The 24,883-nt window shown below is 35.0% G+C and overlaps 1 protein-coding gene across 1 annotated transcript; it reads left to right on the top strand.

Annotated features, from left to right (window-relative positions):
* The first annotated feature begins 246 nt into the window (after nt 1-246).
* Nucleotides 247-24,447, top strand: LOC138702623 (protein CNPPD1). The gene is made up of 6 exons (XM_069829977.1): nt 247-452; nt 683-779; nt 867-1,072; nt 8,870-8,998; nt 11,542-11,709; nt 13,912-24,447. The coding sequence occupies exons 1-6, from the start codon at nt 393-395 to the stop codon at nt 14,566-14,568; spliced, it is 1,317 nt and encodes a 438-aa protein (XP_069686078.1). The 5' UTR covers nt 247-392; the 3' UTR covers nt 14,569-24,447.
* Nucleotides 24,448-24,883: the final 436 nt, after the last annotated feature.

The following is a 24,883-nucleotide window of genomic DNA, read 5'->3' as shown; positions in this document are numbered from 1 at the left end:
CAAAGAAAAATATATTCGTTTTAATAATAGTAACATATATGTTTAATAAAATACGTGTAAATGCATCGATATTCCCTGATTTTTAGGCGTCCGTAGTTGCATCTTCGGGCTCCGGACTATTCATAATTCAAATCAAGTATCCGGTGCCATCTACCAACAACTGCTTGAACTCCGTGGACAGGCGTACCAATAATACCAACACTTAGGTGTGAACTACAGTAGTACCAACGACGTATTCGCTATCGCGCGACTGTAACCGCTGGAGTATGCAATCCGTTGAAATCCGACCGGGTGTAAATTCTGAAGTGTGACCGCAGAAATAGGCGTTGTTTTTCAAACGAAGTGTCCAAATTAGGTGTGAATCTGGTTTCGTACGAAACGTTACGAGAAATATGTCTTCATTTTCTGTTACCCCGAAGAAAAGACGAGATGGGACGAAAAGTAAATTTAAGGTTGGTATAAATATGAATCATTGTGCGTTAAATAAAAATTGCTGGGTGGGGACACATGATCACATATGTGGGTTATTAACGACTTTCAGAGACATCCAGCACATATGTATTATATTTATGCTATGAACCGTAGTTATAAAGTATGAAAGTAGGTCATATTCTTAATATTCTTACCATATTTTACACATTCACACATTTTTTTATTAGGCTATTCCTATCTATATTCACAGGTTATGGGAAACCACAATGAATTCCTCTCACGAATAAAGAAGACTTTATATTATGGCAAACTTCCCATCACAGAAAGATTCAGCCTGCCTGTTTCAGGTATAAATGTATTCTATATTATCCATAAATTTCAGAACAAAGGGTGTTCAAATGTTCTAAGAAGGCGTATTCTTGAATATGCTACAGAATTGGCTGCAGAGCTGTTTTCTGAAGTCAAGAATGGACAAAGCTTGGAACGTTTGGATCTGGAAGAAGCGGCTGCTATGTCTAGAAGTGCATGTGTGTCGCCGTGTTCATTGGTGCTTGCATTGTTGTATCTGGAACGTCTTAAAACTTGTAACCCCGAATACTTGCAACGTGTCGCACCATCGGAGCTTTTCCTAGTGTCAATGGTAAGAGTAATTCTATTGAACACAGAAAACAATCAATTATTACCCAGACATTTATATTCAATATGTTACGGTAAGATATTAGGTTCTTCTTTCCAAAAGGAGGCACAAGATCAGTTCTCAGTTATGCTATTGAATTTAGTAGCATTGAACCATTTAGTAATTTCTTTACAGTTGCGTTACCAAAGAAAGATAATACGTATTTACATATTTACTTGGCTTCTATTCGAGTCATGCATAGCATAAACAAAAGACAAATTGAGAGAGGCGAGATGGCGTGCCTTGCATGTAGGTCTAAGCTTTTTGGTAAGTACAAAGATAGAAAGCGAGTTTTCGTAAGGTCGAGTATCTTTGACAGAGGTTTGGTTAGTTCAGGATTTTGGTTTGCCTTGCATATACGCCTTTTAGTCGGTAGGTGGATGTAGACAGATATCCACCTTCCTTGGGTAACGAAATTGTAAAGAATTACCAACATCTGGCTAGGCTTGACTTTTTGAGGGCAGATCCAGGGCATTTCATTCAGGCTTACAATGACCCATTGTACGCGCTTTATTCGCGATGATTGTGTCAAGTCCTACAAGTATGAGGGTGGCATTTGTGAATCCGATGCTGACAAGTGGGTGTTCCTGCCTCAGTCCTGATAGAGCCATATCCCAGCATCAGACGAGTCCCTGATAAGCTCCAGAACCTGGAACCCCAAGCTTTTCTTATATCAGCATTGAAATCGCCAAAGATCATAACCAACCTATTTTTAACATTAGTAAGTTAAGGCGTATTTAAATATTTACTTGGCTTTTATTCGAGTCATGCATAGCATAAACAAAAGACAAATTGAGAGAGTCGAGATAGCGTGCCTTGCATGTAGGTCTAAGCTTTTTGATAGGTACAAAGATAGAAAGCGAGTTTTCGTAAGGTCGAGTATCTTTAACAGAGGTTTGGTTATTTCATGCTTTTGGTTTGCCTTGCATATACGCCATTTAGTCGATAGGTGGATATAGACATATCTGCCTTCCTTGGGTAACGAACTTGTAAAGAATTACCAACATTTGGCTAGGCTTGCCTTTTTGAGGGCAGATCCAGGGCATTTCATTCAGGCTTACTATGACCCATTGTACGCGCTTTATTCGCGATGATTGTGTCATGTCCGTCAGGTAGGAGGGTGGAATTCGTGAATCCGATGCTGACAAGTGGGTTATCCTGCCTCATATGAGTCCCTGATAAACTCCATGGCCTGGAATCCCAAGCCTTGCCCGTAATAGCATTGAAATCCTCAAAGATCATAACCAACCTATTTTTAACCATTGAAAATGGATAAAATGAGGGGGAGGTGGAGAGTGTTGGTGGAAAAACAGGTGGAAACGAGAGTTCTCTAAGAAAAAAATTGCAGCGTGTGCTTTGTCCACCAAAAATTCCATTAAGACCAGGCTGGGGATCGAACTCAGGTCGCTTGTATAAAAGACTAACACGCTAGCACCTGATCCACAAATGTGGCTTACGAAACACATTCATTACAAAACAATGTAAATATGTAGGGCCTAATACATCTCATAAAATGGCCTGGTGATGTCAGATACAACATTTTGTGTTATAATTTCCAGTGAGCGACAAAGTTACAATAATTACAATTACACTTTCCAGTTTCACCAACTTTCCAACTCTATCAGTAATTAAGACGCGCAGTTTAGCACATAAAACCTTAACGCTGAGTTTCAGTGGCCTTGGAAATATCGTGACTAACTAGAAAGACAGGCTTTTGCACGAATCAGAGCCACGTGGTTATCATGATCTAGTCATGGCCTTCTTGACAATCGTCTAATTTAATACATGTTCAAGTTCTAAAAAAACAAAGGAATTGCTCTATTAAACTCATGTTAAACGTGCATTTATATACAAACTTGTTCAATGTTGGCCATGTCGCGCCACATGGAAATGTGAGGTGACGTAATAATGGGAGAATGTATAAAATCAAAACATTTGAAGTTCAGACAACTTTTAGTGCATATATTGATAGGCATCAGATAGTCAGTAATATACACTACACGTCTCACGCATACACTTAAGGGAAAGACCAGTTATTTTAACAGAAATTAATGTTGGACAATAATCTCAGAACGACTTCAGAATACCGCGTAAGTACATCATAATTATGTTATTTCATTATTGAATTAATTATTTTTGGTGCAAGGGAATCTCTTTTTTATGTACTTACATATTTATTTATCTACTCTTGTACCATCAATAAAAAAACATGTTTTTTTTTAGTTATTTTTAATTTTCACTCTCTTTGTAATAAGTATTTACGCGGTATTCTGAAGTATAGCGGAAATATCGTGTAAGAATTACTTCTACACTTCTAATTACCCAGTGTTGAACACCATCTTGCTTGCGTAGTATTATAAACAATGCAATTGATGGTCGAAACGATTCACATGTCAGTCGTTTATATGACGCTAATGAACGTGTGAAATTGTAATGAATAATAATAGCTGTGTCATTACAGAGGACTGCATTCATTTGGAAATTAATACCACAGTTAAGTACTTTAGAATTAGACTATGCCTGTTTTTTTTTTACTTGATTATTTTACGAGCTGTATCAACTACTGGGTTATTTAGCGTCGATGAAATTGGTTATATAGCGAGATGAGGATGAGGATTCGTCATAGATTATCTGACATTCGCCTTACTGTTGTCGAAAACCTCGGAAAACCTAACCAAGTAATCAGCTCAAGCGGGAATCGAACCCACGCCAACTCTGGATCAGCAGACAAACGCGCTACTGCTTTAGCTACGCCAGTGACTAGGCCCGTGTTAAATTAACTATTTCTGCCTTTATACTCCCTGCATTTTTTTATTCACCCTCATTTTTTGTACGAATAATATTTTTTTATTAAATAATTAAAATTAAGTTTAATATTTCGTTATGCTTTTACACGGTAAGGCACCACTCATGAGGCAACTAGGCCAGGAGATAATGGGGCATAGTGGCCAATTCCTTTTCCCCTCCATTTCATACATCGCTGAATATGTACTTATTCCACTAATCATTGCAGTGTGGCCATTATAAATTCAAAATCCATTTGTTGCAACATTATAGTTTTAAACAATGTTTCAAATAGCGATCTCTAACAGCTCTTCCCCTTGAAATGTGGTACCTATTAGGTTATGTCCATTTTTGGCTTTGACTTTAAAAGTTTCTCTAGGTTTTTTTTTAGTAGGTTATTTTACGATGCTTTATCAACATCTTAGGTTATTTAGAGTCTGAATGAGATGAAGGTGATAATGCCGGTGAAATGAGTCCGGGGTGCAGCACCGAAAGTTACCCAGCATTTGCTCATATTGGGTTGAGGGAAAACCCTGGAAAAAACCTCAACCAGGTAACTTGCCCCGATCGGGAATCGAATCCGGGCCTCCTGGTTTCGCAGCCAGATGCGCTGACCGTTACTCCACAGGTGTGGACTCTAGGTTCTTTCAATACTATTGTAGCAAATGAGTGGGGTAAGTGGCTTACTGGCTTGGAGCTCTTATAGTTTGTTTTCCACAGTCCAAATCTCCTTCCAGATCTCTTTCTTCATCCATTTTCATTCATTCATTTGGATCGGAGTGGGGTTTATTTGCGCCTATTGCATGGAGAAACCATTCAGATGCGTTTACTCACGCACATTGATCAGTTTGTGCGTGTAAACTATATTTTACACCATTCTTCGTCGACAGTTTCACCAGCTTCCACTATTAACACATTAAATCATGACTCATGTAACTGTTATTCATAAACAATATTGTATCATATCATTAGGACGAAGTCCGAAATATGCTTCCTGCCCGTGCGCCAATCACAGATTTGATGAGGAGCGTCTGGCAACAGCATGACCTGTAGCTTCGAGTATGGTCTAGCCTGCAGGAGGTCAGCTGACAAATAGGGGCAAGGGTGACATATAGTGCAGAAAGATATGCTGAGTGCATTTCATGTCAGCTGATCAGTTGATGAGGCATGTACAGGCATTTTTTTAACTGTTCAGTCCTAACAGTACAGCTTAGATTATAAAATCGTTAACTTCTTCCACAAAGCTGCAACAGTTATCAAAATGACTGTAATGAAATAATTTAAATCCATGCTACAGTGGTAGTTCCCTCCAAAAATAAAACCTATAAACATTATTTCTTTTTTTGCAATTCATTTTGATTAATTTTCAGAAAAGTCTATGATATAGGGGAGAGTCGGGTAATATCAGACATCGGATAATATCGGACAGTGCGTTTCTTTCATCTACCACCATATGGTAGTACCTGAATGACATGGTTACGTTTCTCTATGCGACGTCACAGAAACGTAACCATGTCAATCAGGTACTATCATCGTGTGGTAGATGAAAGAAACTGTCCGATATTACCCGATGTCCGAAACTACCCGACTCTCCCCTATAATATGAATATTTATTTTCAGTCAATGACTTTACTATTAATATTATGTAAGGTGCAAGTCCTTACATTACATGATTTAATATTGTATGAACATTTTCGTTGGTTTCATACCAACATCATCAGATACAACATTCTATATAGCAATATCATCACTAACAGGTACATATGTCTCTACAAACCAAAATACAATATAATATTAATAAGCATACAATATGATAAAAACATGATAAAAACCAACATCATTAGGATATAAATGTGTCTTTCTTGTGTGACTACACCCTACTGTTAAATGATTAAAGCACACGTGATTACAATACTTATACAAGTATGTTTGTGCGAGATCGTGCGTATTTGCTTGGTTTCCGCACAAAACTAATCTGCGGTAAGTCTAAAATTCCACATTCAGTATTCCCAACCTTACACACATAACAATTTCCCTCTTCTTACCGCTTAAGTGACATATTGACTTTACTGCTTTAGGCTTTTAACATATTATTTTTAGAGACGTTCAATATAGTAATAATTATAAATTGGAAACTTACCACTGCAATTTCATCTAAATTGCACTGTGAATTATTGTTTTTAAATATTTGCAAAAATTAAGTAAACTCTAAATCATTACATAACCTTACCGTTTGTTTTAAGTTCGTATTTATAGACTGGAGGAAAAAAAAAAGACAGACGTATATCACGGCCTGCTGGAGTATAGTAAACACAGAAAACATTTTAAAGCAACAATTTGAAGATAGATTTCGTTTTGCAAATTTGCCGTCATTGAACAGAAACCAAGATGGAGATTTCATTGCAACTAATTAGAAATTCCTCTTTCAGATATGTAATAAACGATCTTTGCACAAAATAATGTACAATACATAGCGGTATGTTTTCTTTCAATTCTCGGAAATTAAAAAAGCTCAACTACGTTTCGCTTTTTCAAACTTTTCCTCGAACATGAAAACTTCAACATACCGCTCTTGTAACGCATATTACTATTGCAGGTCTTTACCGATAACATAATAAAAAATAAAATGAAATCTGTATACTATATTGTGTGAAGAGATGCATTACAGTATTTGAACTATGTTAACTGATTTTTTCGTGGCTGTATTCTTGTGAAAAGAGGTGCAGTGATGATAAAACAAGAATACGGGCACGAAAAAATCAGTTAACATAGTTCAAATACTGTAATGCATCTCTTCACACAATATAGTATACAGATTTCATTTTATTTTTTATTATGTTATCGGTGAAGACCTGCAAACATATTTGTATAAGTATTGTAATCACACGTGTGTTTTAATCATTTCACAGTAGGGTGTAGTCACACAAGAAAGACACATTTATATCCTAATGATGTTGGTTTTTATCATGTTTTTATCATATTGTATGCTTATTAATATATATTGTATTTTGGTTTGTAGAGACATATGTACCTGTTAGTGATGATATTGCTATACAGAATGTTGTATCTGATGATGTTGGTATGAAACCGACGAAAAAGTTCATACAATATTAAATCATGTAATGTAAGGACTTGCATCTTACATATATTAATAGTAAAGTCATTGACTGAAAATAAATATTCGTATTATATTATTTTCTTTTGTTATAACTAGACCTAGATTTTATGTAATATGTAAAAACAGACACAATATGAAGAAAATTTTACGAAAATGGGCCTATGGAATTTATTTTGGCGAACTATGAAAATATGAAGTAAATATTTCAATACTAAAACAGTTTTCATTCCTAAACAATTTGGAGCAGGTTTATATCATTATTTACATAATAAGTATTTTTTTTTGTGCTGAAATACTAATACTTATAAAATCACTCTAATTGCAAGAAAACAAACCTATAAATAATGTATTCCTCCATTAGTTAGTGGACCTTTAAAGTTAGTGGATTGTCGGGTTGCAGAAGAGGAATTTAACGGGCCGCTAGTTATTGGATCGTTAACCAAGCATCTTTGGATTTCACAAGTGACGCAATATAGTAAGTGAATGAATAAAAAGTGAACATCGGCTGCTAGACCGACATGAGAAATTACTTTTATTGTTGTGAAAATTTGTAATAAATTTAGACTAATAACGAACCAGAAAGAAATCAGGAACAGGAGTTTCAGTGAGAGAGATAAATATGCCTATTTGTTATTAGAAATAGCGCACGATTGTATTGATTTTATAGAAAATAAAAAGACAGACTACAGAGCTCATAACCTTGTCCTCAGACGATGAACTAGAGTCTGTAATAAAGAAATAAATAATAACTGCGCTATTCGAAGAATTAATGAATAAATAAGTAAATAAATTAGTAATCAAATTACCATATATCGATGGCTAAGAAGAGATATCTAGTATCTACAAAATTGGTAATTCAATTTAACTACATTATTACTATTTAGATTAACTTAACTATATTATTATTATTATTATCATTATTATGTTCACAAAATTGGACAGTGTACTAATATTTTCTTCTCGAATAGAAGATCTTGTAAAGCAGAAACATATATACGAGTAAGTTTGTCTATTTTGAGAAACTAATTTCTAAAACAGTTTTTTTATTTACCTGCAAATGTACAGATACGAGGTATCACTTTTTAGCCATCGATATGCAATACTATTATTATAATATCGTGTATATAGACCTATTATACAAAATATCGCATTCCTGAATCTCACACAGGTAACATTATGAAGAATAAAAATATATAAACTACTCGCCAATACACAAAATGTACGTAAGATGGCTGTCTAACGAGGAATAAATATTATTATAGGAGGGAAATCAGATCTCTAAGTTAGTGAATCCTTTAGTGGACCAATAACACTAATGTTTCTTGCAACGCATCTTTCGAATTTACTGATCCGTTAGTGGCTAACGAAATAAATGCGTTCTTGCAACCCACCATGATTGTTAAGTTTATACATATTGATTACACAACTTTTAACACTATTATTTCCACAGTTTTCCTTAATTTTAACCACTATTTTGATACTAGACATTATTAAAGTTAAATCTTGCCTCATTTTTACTCTTTCTAACCATCTGACATTTCTGGTATTTTCTTTTCTGAACTGTTACTAGACTACAATTTATCACTTAAAAACTGAGTGACTTTCTCTAAATCAGAAAAGTAAATGTTCCAAAATATGATAAGGTAAATCCAAGCATATAAATAGCTTCAGATTCTTATGATTTTTACATACTCAGAGAGAAATACACGTGAAATAGTAAGAGATTAACATTTGCATTTTAGCAGAGTGAAAAACTTCGGATTTACTAACGGAACTCCTTGCAAGATATTAAAAGTGTGGCAAAAATATTTTCGTATCTGTGATATAGCGAAAATTTTGATGAGGTGTTCCATTTGCAGATGGTTGCCAGCAAGTTTCTACATGATGACGGCGAGCCAAATGAAGTTTTCAATGACGAGTGGGCAGAATCAGCAGGGCTCGATGTAAAGGACATAAATCGCTTTGAGAGAGACTTCTTACAGGCAATTGTTAGTATGAATCAGGTTGCTCTTTATATACAGTGCCTTTCGCTGCCGAGTCGCCCGTTGCAGTCGGCTGCAGTGCCGGAAGCTCGTTATCACCGGCAATAGCAACCATTGATAACTGACCTTCCGGCACTGCTGCTGACTGCAACGCGCGAATCGACAGTGAAAGGCACTGTATCTATTACACTGAAAGTGAATGTACAGCGTTTCATCTACTTGGTGTCATTGATAATGGTATCAAAAATAAATGTACGGGTTCCTAAAATTTAAGTCCATAATCGGAGATTGTGCAATCGTTGCCATTGTGCTAAAAATATAATATATCTGTTTTATTAATTTACTGAGATACATTGAGAATACGTTAAAATATTCAGAATTCAGAATACTTCTAAAACTGCTTAATCTTTGTTACGTATGATCTAGAATACAGGGTGTTTCAGAAATACTTTGACAAACCTTGGGGGCATGTTCCTCACACCAAAACAAGAAAAAAAGTTCACATAAACATATGTCCGAAAATCCTTAGTTTTTTTTAGTTATTAATGGAAGAACATATTGAAACATCTGTTAGATACTATCAGCTTGGTAGGAAGTGTTGCAACTGAATCAATTCAGAAACTCATAACAATGAAAATGGAAGCAATGTTAAGCAATGCTGACAATATCTAACAGATGTTTCATTATGTTCTTTCATTAATAACTAAAAATTAAGGATTTTCGGCCATGTGAACTTTTTTTCTTGTTTTTTCTTGTCTCCAAGGTTTGTCAAAGTATTTCTGAAACACCCTGTATAATCCCACACCGAATATGGCCACCCTTTCTGGGATCCATAGTGGAACAAAAAATTTCAGAATTTTAAATGCTTACTAATAGACAAGAAATCCAAGGTATTAAAATAAGCCAAAAACAAGAATTTAAAGCACTCCTATTTGCAGATGACCAAGTGGTCATATCAAATAACAAATACAAATTACAAATAGCAAATATGAACTGAATAAAGTCATACGAGATTATGGAATAACAATTTCAACCGAAAAAACAAAACCGATGGCATTCATAGGCCAAGATCCATTAAGTAAAATAGTTATCATTGAGCAAACCAACTCATTTAACTATTTAGGATTTTTACTATCTTATGAGAACGAAAAAGATATTCAAGATGAAGTGTCAAAGTTCCTAAAAACAACAGGACCCATAAACAATATTTTTAAACCTACAAGTCCCTACCTAGGGAGTAATGGTTAGTGCATCTGGTCACTAAATCAGGTGGCGCAGGTTCGAATCCCGGTCAGGGCAAGTTACTTGGTTGAGGTTTTTTCCAGGGTTTTCCCTCAACCTAATATGAGCAAATGTTCGGTAACTTTCGGTGCTGGACCCCGGACTCATTTCACCGGCATTATTACCTTCATCTCATTCAGACGCTAAATAATCTGAGATGTTGATAAAGCGTCGTAAAATAACCTATTAACCTAAACCTACAAAATTTTCAAGGATTATTAGAGTAAAAATTTATAACACTTTGGAACTTCCAGTGTTTTTTTTTTTTTCCAGTAGGTTATTTTACGATGCTTGATCAACATCTAGGTTATTTAGCGTCTGAATGAAATGAAATTGATAATGCCGGTGAAATGAGTCCGGGGCCCAACACCGAAAGTTACCCAGCATTTGCTCATATTGGGTTGAGGGAAAACCCCGGAAAAAACCTCAACCAGGTAACTTGCCCCAACCAGGAATTGAATCCAGGCCACCTGGTTTTGCGACCAGAAGCGCTGTTACTCCACAGGTGTGGACTCACTTCCAGTGTCAATGTATGGCAGTGAGATATGGACTCTAGAAACATCTGATAATAATCAAGAAGTAAATGGCTGAAATGAAGTATATGAGAAAAACTGCAGAAGACTAATGAAGAAATTTTAAATAAAGTAAAAGTTACATCAGTGCTGGATAAAATAAAAATATAACTGTTTTGAACACATCCAATAGATGCCACAAGATCGTCTCCCAACAATAAGGAAAAATTATCTTTATTCTTTTTCTTCTTCTAGTCTTTTTCGAGAATCGAGTTTTTGGTAACAGTCTCCATTTTTCTCCTCTCGTTGCAAGTTGACTTCCATCTATTTCATGCCATTATTCTCCTGTTCTTTCGATGTTTCTTTTAAAATCTGGTCCAGCCATTGCTTTTTGGTCTCGTTTTTCTTTCTATTAATTCCAGGGTAATCTGTTTGTTGTGTTCTTTTATAATTGAAGCGTCGGCTGGAACAACGTTATAAGTTACATTTGGTAAAATTTACAGGAGCTGCAAAAATGTGTACATGTACAACGATGTTCTTATAGGGTAGCAAACTTTTGAGTGGACGAATTTCACGTACTGCATTGATGGACAGTTGCAAGCCAAGGAGTATAGCAAGGTAACACGACATACAACATTATTACACGGAAACACGCTGAATGAAAATTTTGTAACTTACAACGTTGTTCCAGCCGATGCTTCAATTGATTAGCACTACGAGGCATTGGATCTCATTTTGTACTTTGAATTATTGTAGGAGTGGGAAGTTTTTGTGAGCGAGCGATCGTTTTGGACAAGACTGTGCAGAATGGAGAAGGATATTGCTCTAAAGGAGGGGAAGCGCAGAGGCTGGTTCTCCTACACGGACCTGGAGAATCTCCTGGACACCGTGGACATAGCTGCTCTGGCCCAGGCCTTAATAACTGTACGTGTTGGTATGACCTTACTGCTTAATGAGCTAGTACAAAACTCAAAGCATGTGCCAGCCCTTTTTTATTCCTGAATGTCAAATGAACAATATGAACTATAATCTTTGAAACATCTACGATAGAAGTATTTTTTTTTTTTAATTTCTTCTGAGATGTTAAATTTGTAATGTTTTTAGGTAATTTCTTTTCTTTTCTTTTTTTTTTTTTAAATAAACCATAAATGTTACAGCAATAATAGTACTTCATCTTGTTCACAAGTATGAAAAACAGTTACATGCACAATTTTACCGCGGTTTCTAAAAACTTACTGAGTTATCACAAAAACGGTTTTGAAAAATACAAGTTACAGGAAATTATGTTAAACATAACTACTGTATGTTTGGAGAGCTAAATAAACGCATACTCACACGTTTATGGTCGTATCTACCAAAATATTGTATATATCGTAAAAATTCCTTCACTGACAAAGATAAATGTCCAATCTTTACAGGGTATTTCAGAAATACTTTGACAAACCTTGGAGGCATGTTCCTTACACCAAAACAAGAAAAAAATTCACATAAACATATGTGCGAAAATCATTAGTTTTTTAGTTATTAATGAAAGAACATAATGAAACATCTGTTAGATATTGTCAGCTTGGTAGCAAATGTTGCAACTTTAATCAATTCAGAAACTCATAACATACAGTATGTTCAAAATGTTCTCCTCTTGCTTCCACACACGCTTGCTCTCGTCGGATCATGGACTCCCTGGCAACACATAGCCATCTAGGATACAATGGGTGCATCAGCAGACTTGTATCGATAACATCATTCGATTATCTAACAAAATGAATATTATTATCGGTTACAAACTTAAGTTGTTGGATTGTACCTCGAAACGTGTTAAACATAAACTTTCATGAGTTTCTGAATTGATTAAAGTTGCAACACTTGCTGCCAAGCTGACAATATCTAACAGATGTTTCATTATGTTCTTTCATTAACAACTAAAAAGCTAAGGATTTTCGGACATATGTTTATATGAACTTTTTTCTTGTTTTGGTGTGAGGAACATGTCCCCAAGGTTTGTCAAAGTATTTCTGAAACACCCTGTATATAAAAAAAATTCAAAAATGACTTTTTTTACCCTCAAACCTGTATATCCCTCCTTAAATGTGCAGAAATTTGATCTGAACAAATGTACCTTTTCGTTTTGCAAAGCAATGCTACAAAATGCTATTTCTAATAGTAATATGCGTTACAAGAGCGGTATGTTGACGTTTCCATGTTCGAGGAAAAGATTGAAAAAGCGAAACGTAGTTGAGCTTCTTTAATTTCCGAGAACATGAAAACAAACATACCGCTCGTGTATCGTACATTATTTTGTGCGAAGATCGTTTATTACATACCTGAAAGAGGAATTTCTAATTAGTTGCAATGAAATCTCCATCTTGGTTTCTGTTCAATGACGGCAACTTTGGAAAACAAATATATCTATCTTCAACATTGTTGCTATAAAATGTTTTCTGTGTTTACTATACTGCAGCAGGCCATGATATACGTCTGTCTTTTTTTCCCCCCCAGTCTATGATGAGTCTGGAATCTTGTTGATTTTTTCACGGCTTCCTTAATGTTACTTGCATTACAAATGCAGTAACTTTAGTGGAGTTGTAGAGTTTACTTAATTTTTGCAAATATTTAAAAACAATAATTAACAGTGCAATTTAGGTGGAATTGCAGTAGTAAGTTTCCAATTTATACTTATTACTATATTGAACGTCTTTAAAAATAATATGTTAAAAGCCTAAAGCAGTAAAATGAATATGGCGCTTAAGCAGTAAGAAGAGGGAAATTGTTATGTGTGTTACGTTGGGAATACTGAATGTGGAATTTTAGACTTACCGCGTATTGGTTTTGTGCGGAAAGCAAGCAAACACGCACGATCTCGCACAAAAACATTTTTCCTGTAAATACAAAAAAAAAAATAATGCTATAATTTCACATCCCCAGTAAGAGATAATCTTTCAGTCATCTCATTGCAATTCCTTAGATGAGATACGATATTCAGATATGAATATATCTGCCTCCATTCTCCTTTCTGCTACTGAGCACCGAAATTACCTGAAATTCCACAGTGCAGTTCTAGTCAAAAAGGAAATATTTCTAGCTGTGTCATAAGATTAAGTTTAACTAGTGGGAAATGTCTATTTCCAGGTGTCTGCTGTTTGTTTGACGAGCTATACGGCCAGTGTTTTGACTCTGCTTGGCTCAGCATTCATTGTGAGTCAGATCCCAGGAACTACAATAAGCACATCTGTACCAGCGACTTCCCCTTGCGATGTACCCACGACCCTCCTAACAGAAACCCCAATGGACCAGCCCCAGTGTCAAACCTCGCCCGTCGGTGTCTTAACAACTAGTTTCATTTTGGCGTCGTTGAGTTCTTGTCCTTCGGCCAACAATTCGGACTCTTCTTGTGTTCTGTGCGGACTCGACAGAGGGACTTTGGAACACCCGGTGAATAGAAGTGACAACACAGTGTGCAACAATGCCGAAGTAGGATGGAGTGAGACTTTATTAGACTGGATGCGCTACATCAGTTGGCACTGGTGGAGATTTGAGCAGCTGCTTCCAAGCTATAGTCATGTCTCTACAAGGGCGAAACCTCGAGTATTCGGCAATGGAAACAGGAGATACAAGTTGGATGATGCAGCGAACAGATCCGGTGCACATTCCAGACAGATGACTGAAGCCAAAGATAACTCCCAGGAATGGATCACAGAAATACGGAACTGGTTAGACCAGACAGTATTAGAAAGAAGCTCACAAACTAAGTTTTTTCCGCTAGAAATGGCGGCAAGCAATTACTAAAACTAGATGGTTTTTCTTTGCATTCATTATGAATTAATGTATGTATATTAATGTAAAATACACAACCTCGAAGAAGGAAATTTGAAACGGTGTAGAATTGAGTGGTTCAGTCAGAAAGGGGGCTAAGGCTATATTTCCAAAATTTTTAAGAAAAAAATAAGCCATGTTGAATCTTTCGTACACTACTTTTAACATTTGAATATGTTGTTGTTTTGTTGTTGTTTTCTAATGCCAGGCGTTTGACAGTAAAGTCATTTGACCTCTTGCACTCCAATATTTTTCAAAGATATTATCATGACCAGCCAATGAAGCACAGATTTTGAGGTGTTCCAAATCCATTTCTTGGTTTGATTTGCACAATGGGCAGTTAGGGGACTGATATATTCCAATTCTATGCAGGACACTTGAATATAAATAATTGATTAAATGGCGATCTTACTCGTGTTAATTATGTAAGTATGTGCGGCTTACAGCTGTTTCGGTGCTATTCAACACCATCCTCAGAGCCTACGGGTAATTTATAAATATGTTTGTATTAGACAATAAAATAGCCTATTATGATGCCACTTTTAATATTCACTCTGAGAAAGTGTGAAGTAACTCAGAAGATAAAATGATGTCGAAAGGCAATATTTTAACGTAAATCATACAAAATTATAGAGACAGGAAAGTAGATTCAAAGCAATCCCAGGTTATTGGGATGATGGTCACTCTTTTTCACCAGAACATTACTTTTTAAAACAGTGTTGTAGACAAACAAATAAAGAAACAAACGGAGATTCTAACAAATCCTTCTCACACACAACACTATAGTTACAACTTAGAGAAATAGTGAAGTCATGTAATGCAATTGTTATTGGACCAAGAAGAAAGATGTGATCAAGCAATATGGTTGCTGTATGTTCAGAAAATTATTAAATTATACACTATTATCTGTGCAGATCAAGTAGTGGACTGCATTTGCCACGTATGCTTACTCCAATCCTGGACCATTCTCCTTAACTAAAGTCAGCTGGGACAGCTGGAATTACCAGTGCTTCAGTTCAGTGACTTGTGCGTGGTTTTGTACTTTTGTACATTTGTACATGATCTTGATCTGCCAGTTCGAAATGCACAGATAATAGTCTAAATTACTGTACAATTACACTGGCCTACAAAAAAACAAAAAAAATTTGTCTGCTACTCAGGAAATTTCAAGTATTTTATACTGAAATTGATGCGCTGATTCCAGATCTGTAATCATATTTATCATAGTATATCAGGTTTTTGAGTTATGGGACTGTAACATTAATTCTAAATCTTACTATTCAGTATATATTTACAACATGTAGTAAACACTAAAAACTCTGTTGAAAGTGCTTCAGACCTTTGCCTTTCCGCTTATGTTGGCATGTGCTTGACCGCTGTAGGAACCAGCAGAAATCATCCATCATGCTCTGACTATATTGAGCCAGGTAGCTGGATTCCATCGTTGATATGTACTGATGGAATCTCTCACCATGTTCGTCAGTTACAGTACCGAAATTTGATGGAAAAAAGTCAAAGGTGAATGAAGAAAGTGCATTCTTAAAGACATGCGACAACCTAGATTCTGAAATGCTCTAAGCATGTTATATACTAGCTCAGCATAATTGTCAGATCGATAATTTCCTAAAAACCTAGTTGACACTAGTATAAATATGTCCCAAGCTTAGAGTTCAAGAGCACTCAGTTCTGACCTGAACGTAGTGTCGCACATCAACTGTCGAATCTCTGATCCAATGAAAATTCCTGCCCTCAATTTTGCATCACTTTTCACTCTCCCAAACTTCTCCTTTAGATACTTAAAGCCTTCACCATCATGATTCAAAGCCCGTACAAAGTTTTTCATGACGCCAAGTTTAATGTGAAGGGGTGGAAGAAATATCTTCTTTGCGTCAACAAGCGCCTTGTCTTAAAAATTAAAAATGTTATTATTTTAAAATTGTGACGCGATAGAAAAAAAACGGACTTCAGATCTGTAATCAGCACACTCAAATTAGGGTTGGTACACTTGTTTTTGTTCAGTAGCAAAATCACAATAAAATAAATAAATGGATCTAAATGAATTAAAAATGTAAAAATTAAAAATATTATTATTTTAAAATTGTAACGTGATAGATAAAAACGCACTTCAGATCTGTAATCAGCACACTCAAATTAGGGTTGGTACACTTGTTTTTTTTCAGTAGCAAAATCACAATAAAATAAATAAATGGATCTAAATGTAATAATTAAAAAATATTATTTTTTAAAATTGTGATGTGATAGAAAAAAACGGACTTCAGATCTGTAATCAGCACACTCAAATTAGGGTTGGTACACTTGTTTTTGTTCAGTAACAAAATCACAATAAAATAAATAAAATGGATATAAAGGTATTAAAAATGTAAAAATTAAAAATTTTATTATTTAAAAATTGCGACGTTATAGAAAAAAACTAACTTCAGATCTGTAATCAGCACACTCAAATTAGGGTTGGTACACTTGTTTTTGTTCAGTAGCAAAATCACAATAAAATAAATAAATGTATCTAAATGAATTAAAAATGTAAAAATTAAAAATATTATTATTTTAAAATTGTAACGTGATAGATAAAAACGCACTTCAGATCTGTAATCAGCACACTCAAATTAGGGTTGGTACACTTGTTTTTGTTCAGTAGCAAAATCACAATAAAATAAATAAATGGATCTAAATGTAATAATTAAAAAATATTATTTTTTAAAATTGTGATGTGATAGAAAAAAACGGACTTCAGATCTGTAATCAGCACACTCAAATTAGGGTTGGTACGCTTGTTTTTGTTCAGTAACAAAATCACAATAAAATAAATAAAATGGATATAAAGGTATTAAAAATGTAAAAATTAAAAATTTTATTATTTAAAAATTGCGACGTTATAGAAAAAAACTAACTTCAGATCTGTAATCAGCACACTCAAATTAGGGTTGGTACACTTGTTTTTGTTCAGTAGCAAAATCACAATAAAATAAATAAAATGGATCTAAATGTATTAAAGATATAAAAATGTTATTATTTTAAAATTGTGACGTGATAGAAAAAAAAAAGGATTTCAGATCTGTAATCAGCACACTCAAATTAGGGTTGGTACACTTGTTTTTATTCGGTAGCAAAATCACTGTAGACCAGTGTAATTTATTTAAACCAGATAGGTAACAAGAAATAAATATAGTGCATGTACGGCTGAACAACACACTGTATGCTACGAAATGTTTACAAGCCAATGACTGGATGTTTATATCATTACTGGCTAGAGATAGTTCTATTCCACTTAAAATCAGTTTTCATGCAGAACTAGCAATCACTCCAGCTCTCAATAGTACGTTATCATGTTAGGTCTCACCATTTTAAAATATAATTTTTTTATAAAATGGCTGACTATTTACTCTTATAACCTTAATGTGTTTGTGTCTACTCTTCAAAACCCTACCATTTCGTGTGGTTTTCATATAAATACAGTGCGTTCATAGCTCGGCCAGACTTGCCGGTTGCTTACGTGTAACTCTGGCGGTAGGCGCGCCAATCTTCATCCAGTCCAAGGCCGTGAAATGGTCCGGCCGAGCTACGAATGCACTGTGCAGTTCCACATCTTGACTCCCCCTTCTTACAAAATATTTTCATTTGTGTTTATTTTTACATCAATGAATCATCTACATGGACAATGCACTCTTGCCTATTCTAGTTCATCAGTCCACCATTTTGCTTGGTTGTCACACATTTCTTCTTCCATTTGGTTGATATTTGAGAGCTAGTTTTGATAAGCAATGTTCTTCTTTTTTTAATACATATTGGTGTTATTTTTGTCTATATTCTCCAGTTTACAGCTAATGTCTTCAGTTCTTAGATTGTCTCATTTCTTATAAATTTAATCTTTTGAATTGCTTAACTCGTCTGAGAAATTTTATTTTGGTTGCCTGGATTTTACTTTTTCCTTGGTTTTCAGAGTCCATTTTCACTGCAATATAAGAGAGAGAGGGTATGGCCATGGTTCTGTAGAAATGTAATTTCTGTGTCATTTCTACATTTCCTCCTCAAAGTTCTTGTAATTGTTCCACACATCTTTGAGAAGTTAATTTGTGTTTGATGTCTTTGTTATAATCATATGTGATATTACATTGGAGGTATTTAATGTGTGTCATTTATTTCAACATAAATTTTCGTTGGAGGTTAAAATGTCCATTTCAATACATCCGCAAACAGAAATGTCCACTTACATAAATGTCCTTAAAAATTGTTGTTGTTGTTTTCTAATGCCAGGCGTTTGACAATAAAGTCATTTGACCTCTTGCACTCCAATATTTTTCAAAGATATTATCATGGCCAGCCAATGAAGCACAGATTTTGAGGTTAAATGGCAGGTTGTAGCCGATTTAAGTGAACACCATATTTTAACGTTTTGGTGGCTACTTCATCCACACACAACCCCCAGAATGTCTGGAGGACCACACCTGCTGTTGGTCGACGGGTCCATTGGACCTAGCTGGGAGATCTTGTTGATCACCAGCTTTCCCTCCTTAAGCCACTGGAGGACGATTTTAGTGCCATAGCAGGTCAGCACTAGGAACAGAAAAGTAGAAAGAGGAGGAAGGAAAGGGAAATGAACCCCTAGGCCTCGAATGCTCTAATGCCGTCGGGGTCGAAGAAAGTAAGAGTTCAGTCAGAGGACTGGATAGGAAAGGGTAAAGAGGGAATTAGGTATTGGTTAGAGGAAAATTATACCAAATTCGGTCATTAACTCATCAAGCTGACCAGTGCTAATTGATGAGTAGCCCCTCCCTTTAGTTCAGCTTGTAAAATTATGCTTACTAACAGCTGCACCACGGGAAGGTAGGGATGGGACATTGGGTATTTGTCCAGGTTGGTTCCTTAAAGCCTTCAATGGGAAGGATTAATGGCTCTCCCCCCTGTATCCGACAGATACCCTTTTGCAGCCACAAATGAAGGGTACACGGGAATAATGATCAAGGTCCATTTTTAGAAAGTTTCGAGAAAAACGAATTTTAAAGTTTAAGCACTTAATACTTTGTTATGTGTGTATTTAATAGAAATTGACGTAGTGGAATGTCAAGAACGATGATTTCTTATTACTAGCTAGACCACATGATAGTACTTTCTTTCCACTATAAGATAGCATTATTAACTCGATTTCGATTTTTGATGGACCTTGATCGTTTTTCCCGTGTACCCTTCAAATGTCAAATGTCCTATACATGAGATTATAATTTTTAATATATAAACACACAGAAATCTCCAATTTACAATGAATTTTTATTCCATCTCTTGATCTTGACCTTTCTCTTCTGGCTGTCCATGCATTTGTGATAAGATATTGCAAGAAGGTAGCATTTTATAATCATTCCTGTCTTTGTATTCATGATATCTCCTGACGATTGCCTCTATCCGTTGTTGGTTTCTTTTTTATACTGGACATTTTGTTGTGGACGTTTCTTACTGGACGTTTTGCTCTGAACATTTTTGTTTGTGGCCATTTTTTCTCTGGTTATTTTGAAGTGGACAATTTAACCTGGAAGCTAAATTTTTTATTTATTGTATCGTTTCAATTAAAATACTAGAACATTTGTTTTTGCTTTTGACATTTCACAGTTATAAACTTTTGTTCCAATGTAACATATTTATACATTTTTTATTTTATGGGACTTTTACAATTAAAAACTTGCACTTTCGGTTTCGTTTTTTATATTTTACACTTACAACATTTTGTGAAAGTATTAAATACATCAATGCCTCTTTTTAAGTCATTTTCATAGGATGCTGTATAGGTCTGGTCATCAGTGAAGAGCAGTGTTTTGAGAGATTTTATTTATTGTAACTCTATATCTTTCAGCTCTTTTTCATTCTATTTCCTAATTGGGTCATATACATATAAATTAAACAAAATGGATGGCAGGCAGTATGTCTGGTATATCTGTCTTACTCCTTGATTAATTTTTATCAGCTGTGTCCATAGATACCAAAACAGCAGTGCATCTATAGAAGCTGCTGTTATAAATGTTTTGTAGTCCATTATTTTCTAGTATGCTCACAATTTGAGACAAATTACTCTGTCAAAGGCCTTTGTGTAGTCAGTGAAGATTATACCGTGCATGTGTCTCGAGTTTATATTCACATTTTTTTCTATTATTTGTTATATTCTATCCTTATACTGCTTGTTTGAGGCTTGAAAGTAATGTAGTTTTCCCTAAGATAGGTTACTAGCCTTATCGTTAGGTAGTCCAGTAGTGGGGCTGCCTCGAACAAGTGCAAAATTTCAATTATCTGGGTTGTGAAATATCTTATCAAAATGAAAAAGATGTGAACAAGAAAATTACCAAATTTACACAAATTCTAGGAATAATAAACAATACATTAAAAGCTAAATTAGTACAAAAATCTACAAGAATAAAAATATATAATACACTAGCATTACCCACCCTTCTATACGGAAGCGAGATTTGGACATTAAAGAAAAAAGACATGAACAGAATCAAAGCAACGGAAATGAAATTTTTCAGGAGAACAGCAGGATATACTCTTTTAGACCGAAAAAGGAATGAAGAAATTTTAGAACAATTAGAAGTAGAGTCAGTAGAAGAAAAAATCACCATATACAAATTCAATTGGCTAGATCATGTAAGAAGAATGGAAAATTCAAGAATCCCAAAAATTATGATGCAATATAAACCTAGAGGACATCGTCGACCAGGAAGACCATTAAGAAGACTGCTAGATGGGGCCGAAACAGGTCTACAGAGGCCTAATTCGTGAAGGATGATGATGATGATGATGATGATGATTTGTTATATTATGAAAACTGCATTGATACATACTCAACTCTTTCGGAAACCATTTTGTTCCTCTTCTAGCAGTATCTCCACTAATATCAGAGTTCTTGTGTTATATTATTGTCTTGTAGGCCGAATTTACGAGTAGCAGATTTATGTCTATAGTTTGTCATGTCGTCGAATGCCTTCGTGCAGTCTATAAACACTATATGTTTTTTCGAGGTTATAGTCACGCTTTTTTTTTCTGTTATTTGTGTTGTGAAGGCTGCATTGGTACATGGTCAACCCTTTCAGAAACCATTTTGTTCCTCTCATTTTAGAATCTCTGCTACCGCCTGAGTTGTTGTTGTTTTCTAATGCCAGGCGTTTGACAATAAAGTCATTTGACCTCTTGCACTCCAATAAAATGGCAAGTTGTAGCCGATTTAAGTGAACACCATATTTTAACGTTTTGGTGGCTACTTCATTCACACACAACCCCCAGAATGTCTGGAGGACCACACCTGCTGTCGGTCGACGGGTCCATTGGACCTAGCTGGGAGATCTTGTTGATCACCAGCTTTCCCTCCTTAAGCCACTGGAGGACGATTTTAGTGCCACAGCAGGTCAGCACTAGGAACAGAAAAGTAGAAAGAGGAGGAAGGAAAGGGAAATGAACCCCTAGGCCTCGAATGCTCTAATGCCGTCGGGGTCGAAGAAAGTAAGAGTTCAGTCAGAGGACTGGATAGGAAAGGGTGAAGAGGGAATTAGGAATTGAATAGAGGAAAATTATACCAAATTCAGTCATTAACTCATCAAGTAGCCCCTCCCTTTAGTTCAGCTTGTAAAATTATGCTTACTAAAAATAACTTAAATATAAGGGCCTCGATAAGTAATTAACTGTCACGTGATTTCCTTCCTTTCTACGACGCTGCGACGTAACCACTTGGGCGGACAACCTGAGTTATTGTGGTAGTTATTTTGGTTTCTCTTGATTTCGATTCACTTTATAATACGTATAATATTTAAAATGTGATGAAAAGTTTAAAACTTCACCGTGTTGAAATATGTTTAAAAAAAAAAGGTAATGTACTTGATATACTCTGTACGGCCATTTTGGAGTCTCTTTACACCATTGTCAGCATTGTAAATTCTGTATATGTTTCGAAATTATATTCACGCCTTTTTTATATTATTTGTTGTATTGTGAAAACCACATTGATACATAGTTTACTCTTTCGGAAAACATTTGATTCTCTTCTAGCAGAATCCCTGCTTTCACCTGAGTTATTGTTGTAGTTATTTTGGCATACTGTGTATATTGTTGACAGAATTCAGCAGATTTATGTCCATATAGTTTTTCACGTTGCCTTTTTTGAAGTAAAAGTGATATTACTTTAGCAAGGCCACTTTCTTTTGAAATAATTTTTTCTCCGACACATGCTAAATGAAATGTAGAAATCAGAGAAATATTATTTTATTATGGAATAAATAATATATTAAAAAAAAACACATACTCTGCAGAGGTGTAATGAAACCTACTTCTAAAGGAGAAAACTATCTGATATTTTGGAAATTATATAAACGAATTTTACAGTAAGGTTTATGAAGAAGTGCACTGCTTGGCTGAGAATGGGTCAACGAGAAGAGCAGACATTATAGCCATCGATCGCCGGAATCAAAGAAACCTCATTCTTGTCCGTTTCGAGAAGGATGATCAACAAGCCAATAACGTTAATGATGAAAAGAAGTCTATTTACAACCCATGTATTCCTCACTTCAGTGAGAGATACAAAATGAATATTAATACATGGGAAGTGAAAGGACTTCTTTTTGGCGCTAGGGGAACTCCATTTTAGTTAACCAAAACCATTCTCCTTTCTCTTAAATTTTCTAATGAGAACATTAACAAAATTTATCTAATGGTATTGAGAGATTCATTATCCATTCTACACAATCACTTGTATAATACTATGTAATTTTTTTTTACTTCATTTCATTACTCTTCAATGTATTTTCATCTCATGTTTCTCCGAAATCAAATTGTACTTTATTTTTAAATTTATCGTTGTTCCGTATTCCGTAATCATATTGTATTTTTCATTTAACCTCTGCTTTGTATTCTGGATCCTAGTGGTCAGCCGTAGATTTCAGCCAGATGTCTCAAATTGTGGAATTTGTTGTATATTTGAAAATATTTGGAATCACTGAGAGGTGTTAACCAAAGAAATAAGTGGTTTTCTCTTTTAATTGATTGATTCTGGGTTCACATTAACACTGTTTAAAAAACTTAAAATTGTTTAACGACACGTTAAAAGCGTTAAAATTTTTAAAAAAGGTTATGTACCTTAGACAGACGGACCGTTTCGATGCTGGTTCTGCGTCATCTTCAGTGTCCCACTTTTAATGTGTCGTTAAACAATTTTAAGATTTTTCTCTTTTAACTACATAAAATTAGTTACGAACTTCAAAGTTAAGATCCTAATCAAATAATTCAACTTTTAGTTTGGTTTAAGCTAAACGAAGATATGCATAATATAGAGCATCCTTTTCCAGATGTATTGAAACAATCCAGAAATTGGGAAACTTTATAAAATACAAGTTTCGTTTTGTTACATATTATCATCTCTAAGATGTAAGACCAAGTCTAATTATGGAGAATTGCAATTTCAACTTTCATGTGGCTTAGCCTCCTCTCTGACTGAATGCCTTCAATTTAAAAGTTTTAAACAGAATTGCTGTTTACAAAGTAGTTTATGCATGCTAGCAAAAATATAGATGCCATTGGTGTCTTTCGAATGGACTAAATCAAAGAAATGTGATCAAAAGTGGGACAAGTCTTCACTCATGGTGCTCAATAGATATTTTCAATAAATGCTTGAATTGTACACAGTTTTATTAATATGTAAAACTCTAAAATATTTTTTGTACTGTAAAATGGATTTATGTAGGTTGCTAAACCTGGTATACTTCCTTGTCATGTTGTAATGTACATAATTGACTGAAAAAAAAAAATCTTCCATCACCTAGACTGATATTCTTTAACAGTGTAGTAAATAAAACCATGCCTAACTTTTGTTGTATTAATGATGGAATACTATATCCGAACGTATATCCTTCCTTTCCTAGAACTTCCATTCTAATTGTTCAACATGGAGTATTGTAGATGAATTTGTGCTGTAAACACTAGACACCAAATGGACGATCTTTTTTCAACTTCATATTTAGCAGTTTCATAAAAGGTTACACACTATAGTCCCGTCACTCTAATTTCCGGCAGCCAATCGCGTTGCAGGTCGGCTACATTTAAACGTGTGTGTCTTGTGATTTGCTTATGAAGACATTATTCATTTCTTAAGGCTCGATAAATACTTAATATAATCGCCCGCCATTTTGGCTCTTTCGTTGGCGTTCGCAGAAAGCACACGAAGACGTTATTTGCCGCTCAATTTGCTGAATTACAGTGCGTTTGATTTATTATCATAAGAGCTACAACATGATAATGTTTAACG

The sequence above is a fragment of the Periplaneta americana genome, chromosome 1, assembly GCF_040183065.1.
Source record: "Periplaneta americana isolate PAMFEO1 chromosome 1, P.americana_PAMFEO1_priV1, whole genome shotgun sequence".
In the NCBI taxonomy this organism is placed as follows: Eukaryota; Metazoa; Arthropoda; class Insecta; order Blattodea; family Blattidae; genus Periplaneta; species Periplaneta americana.
This window is presented reverse-complemented; position numbering and strand designations above follow the sequence as displayed.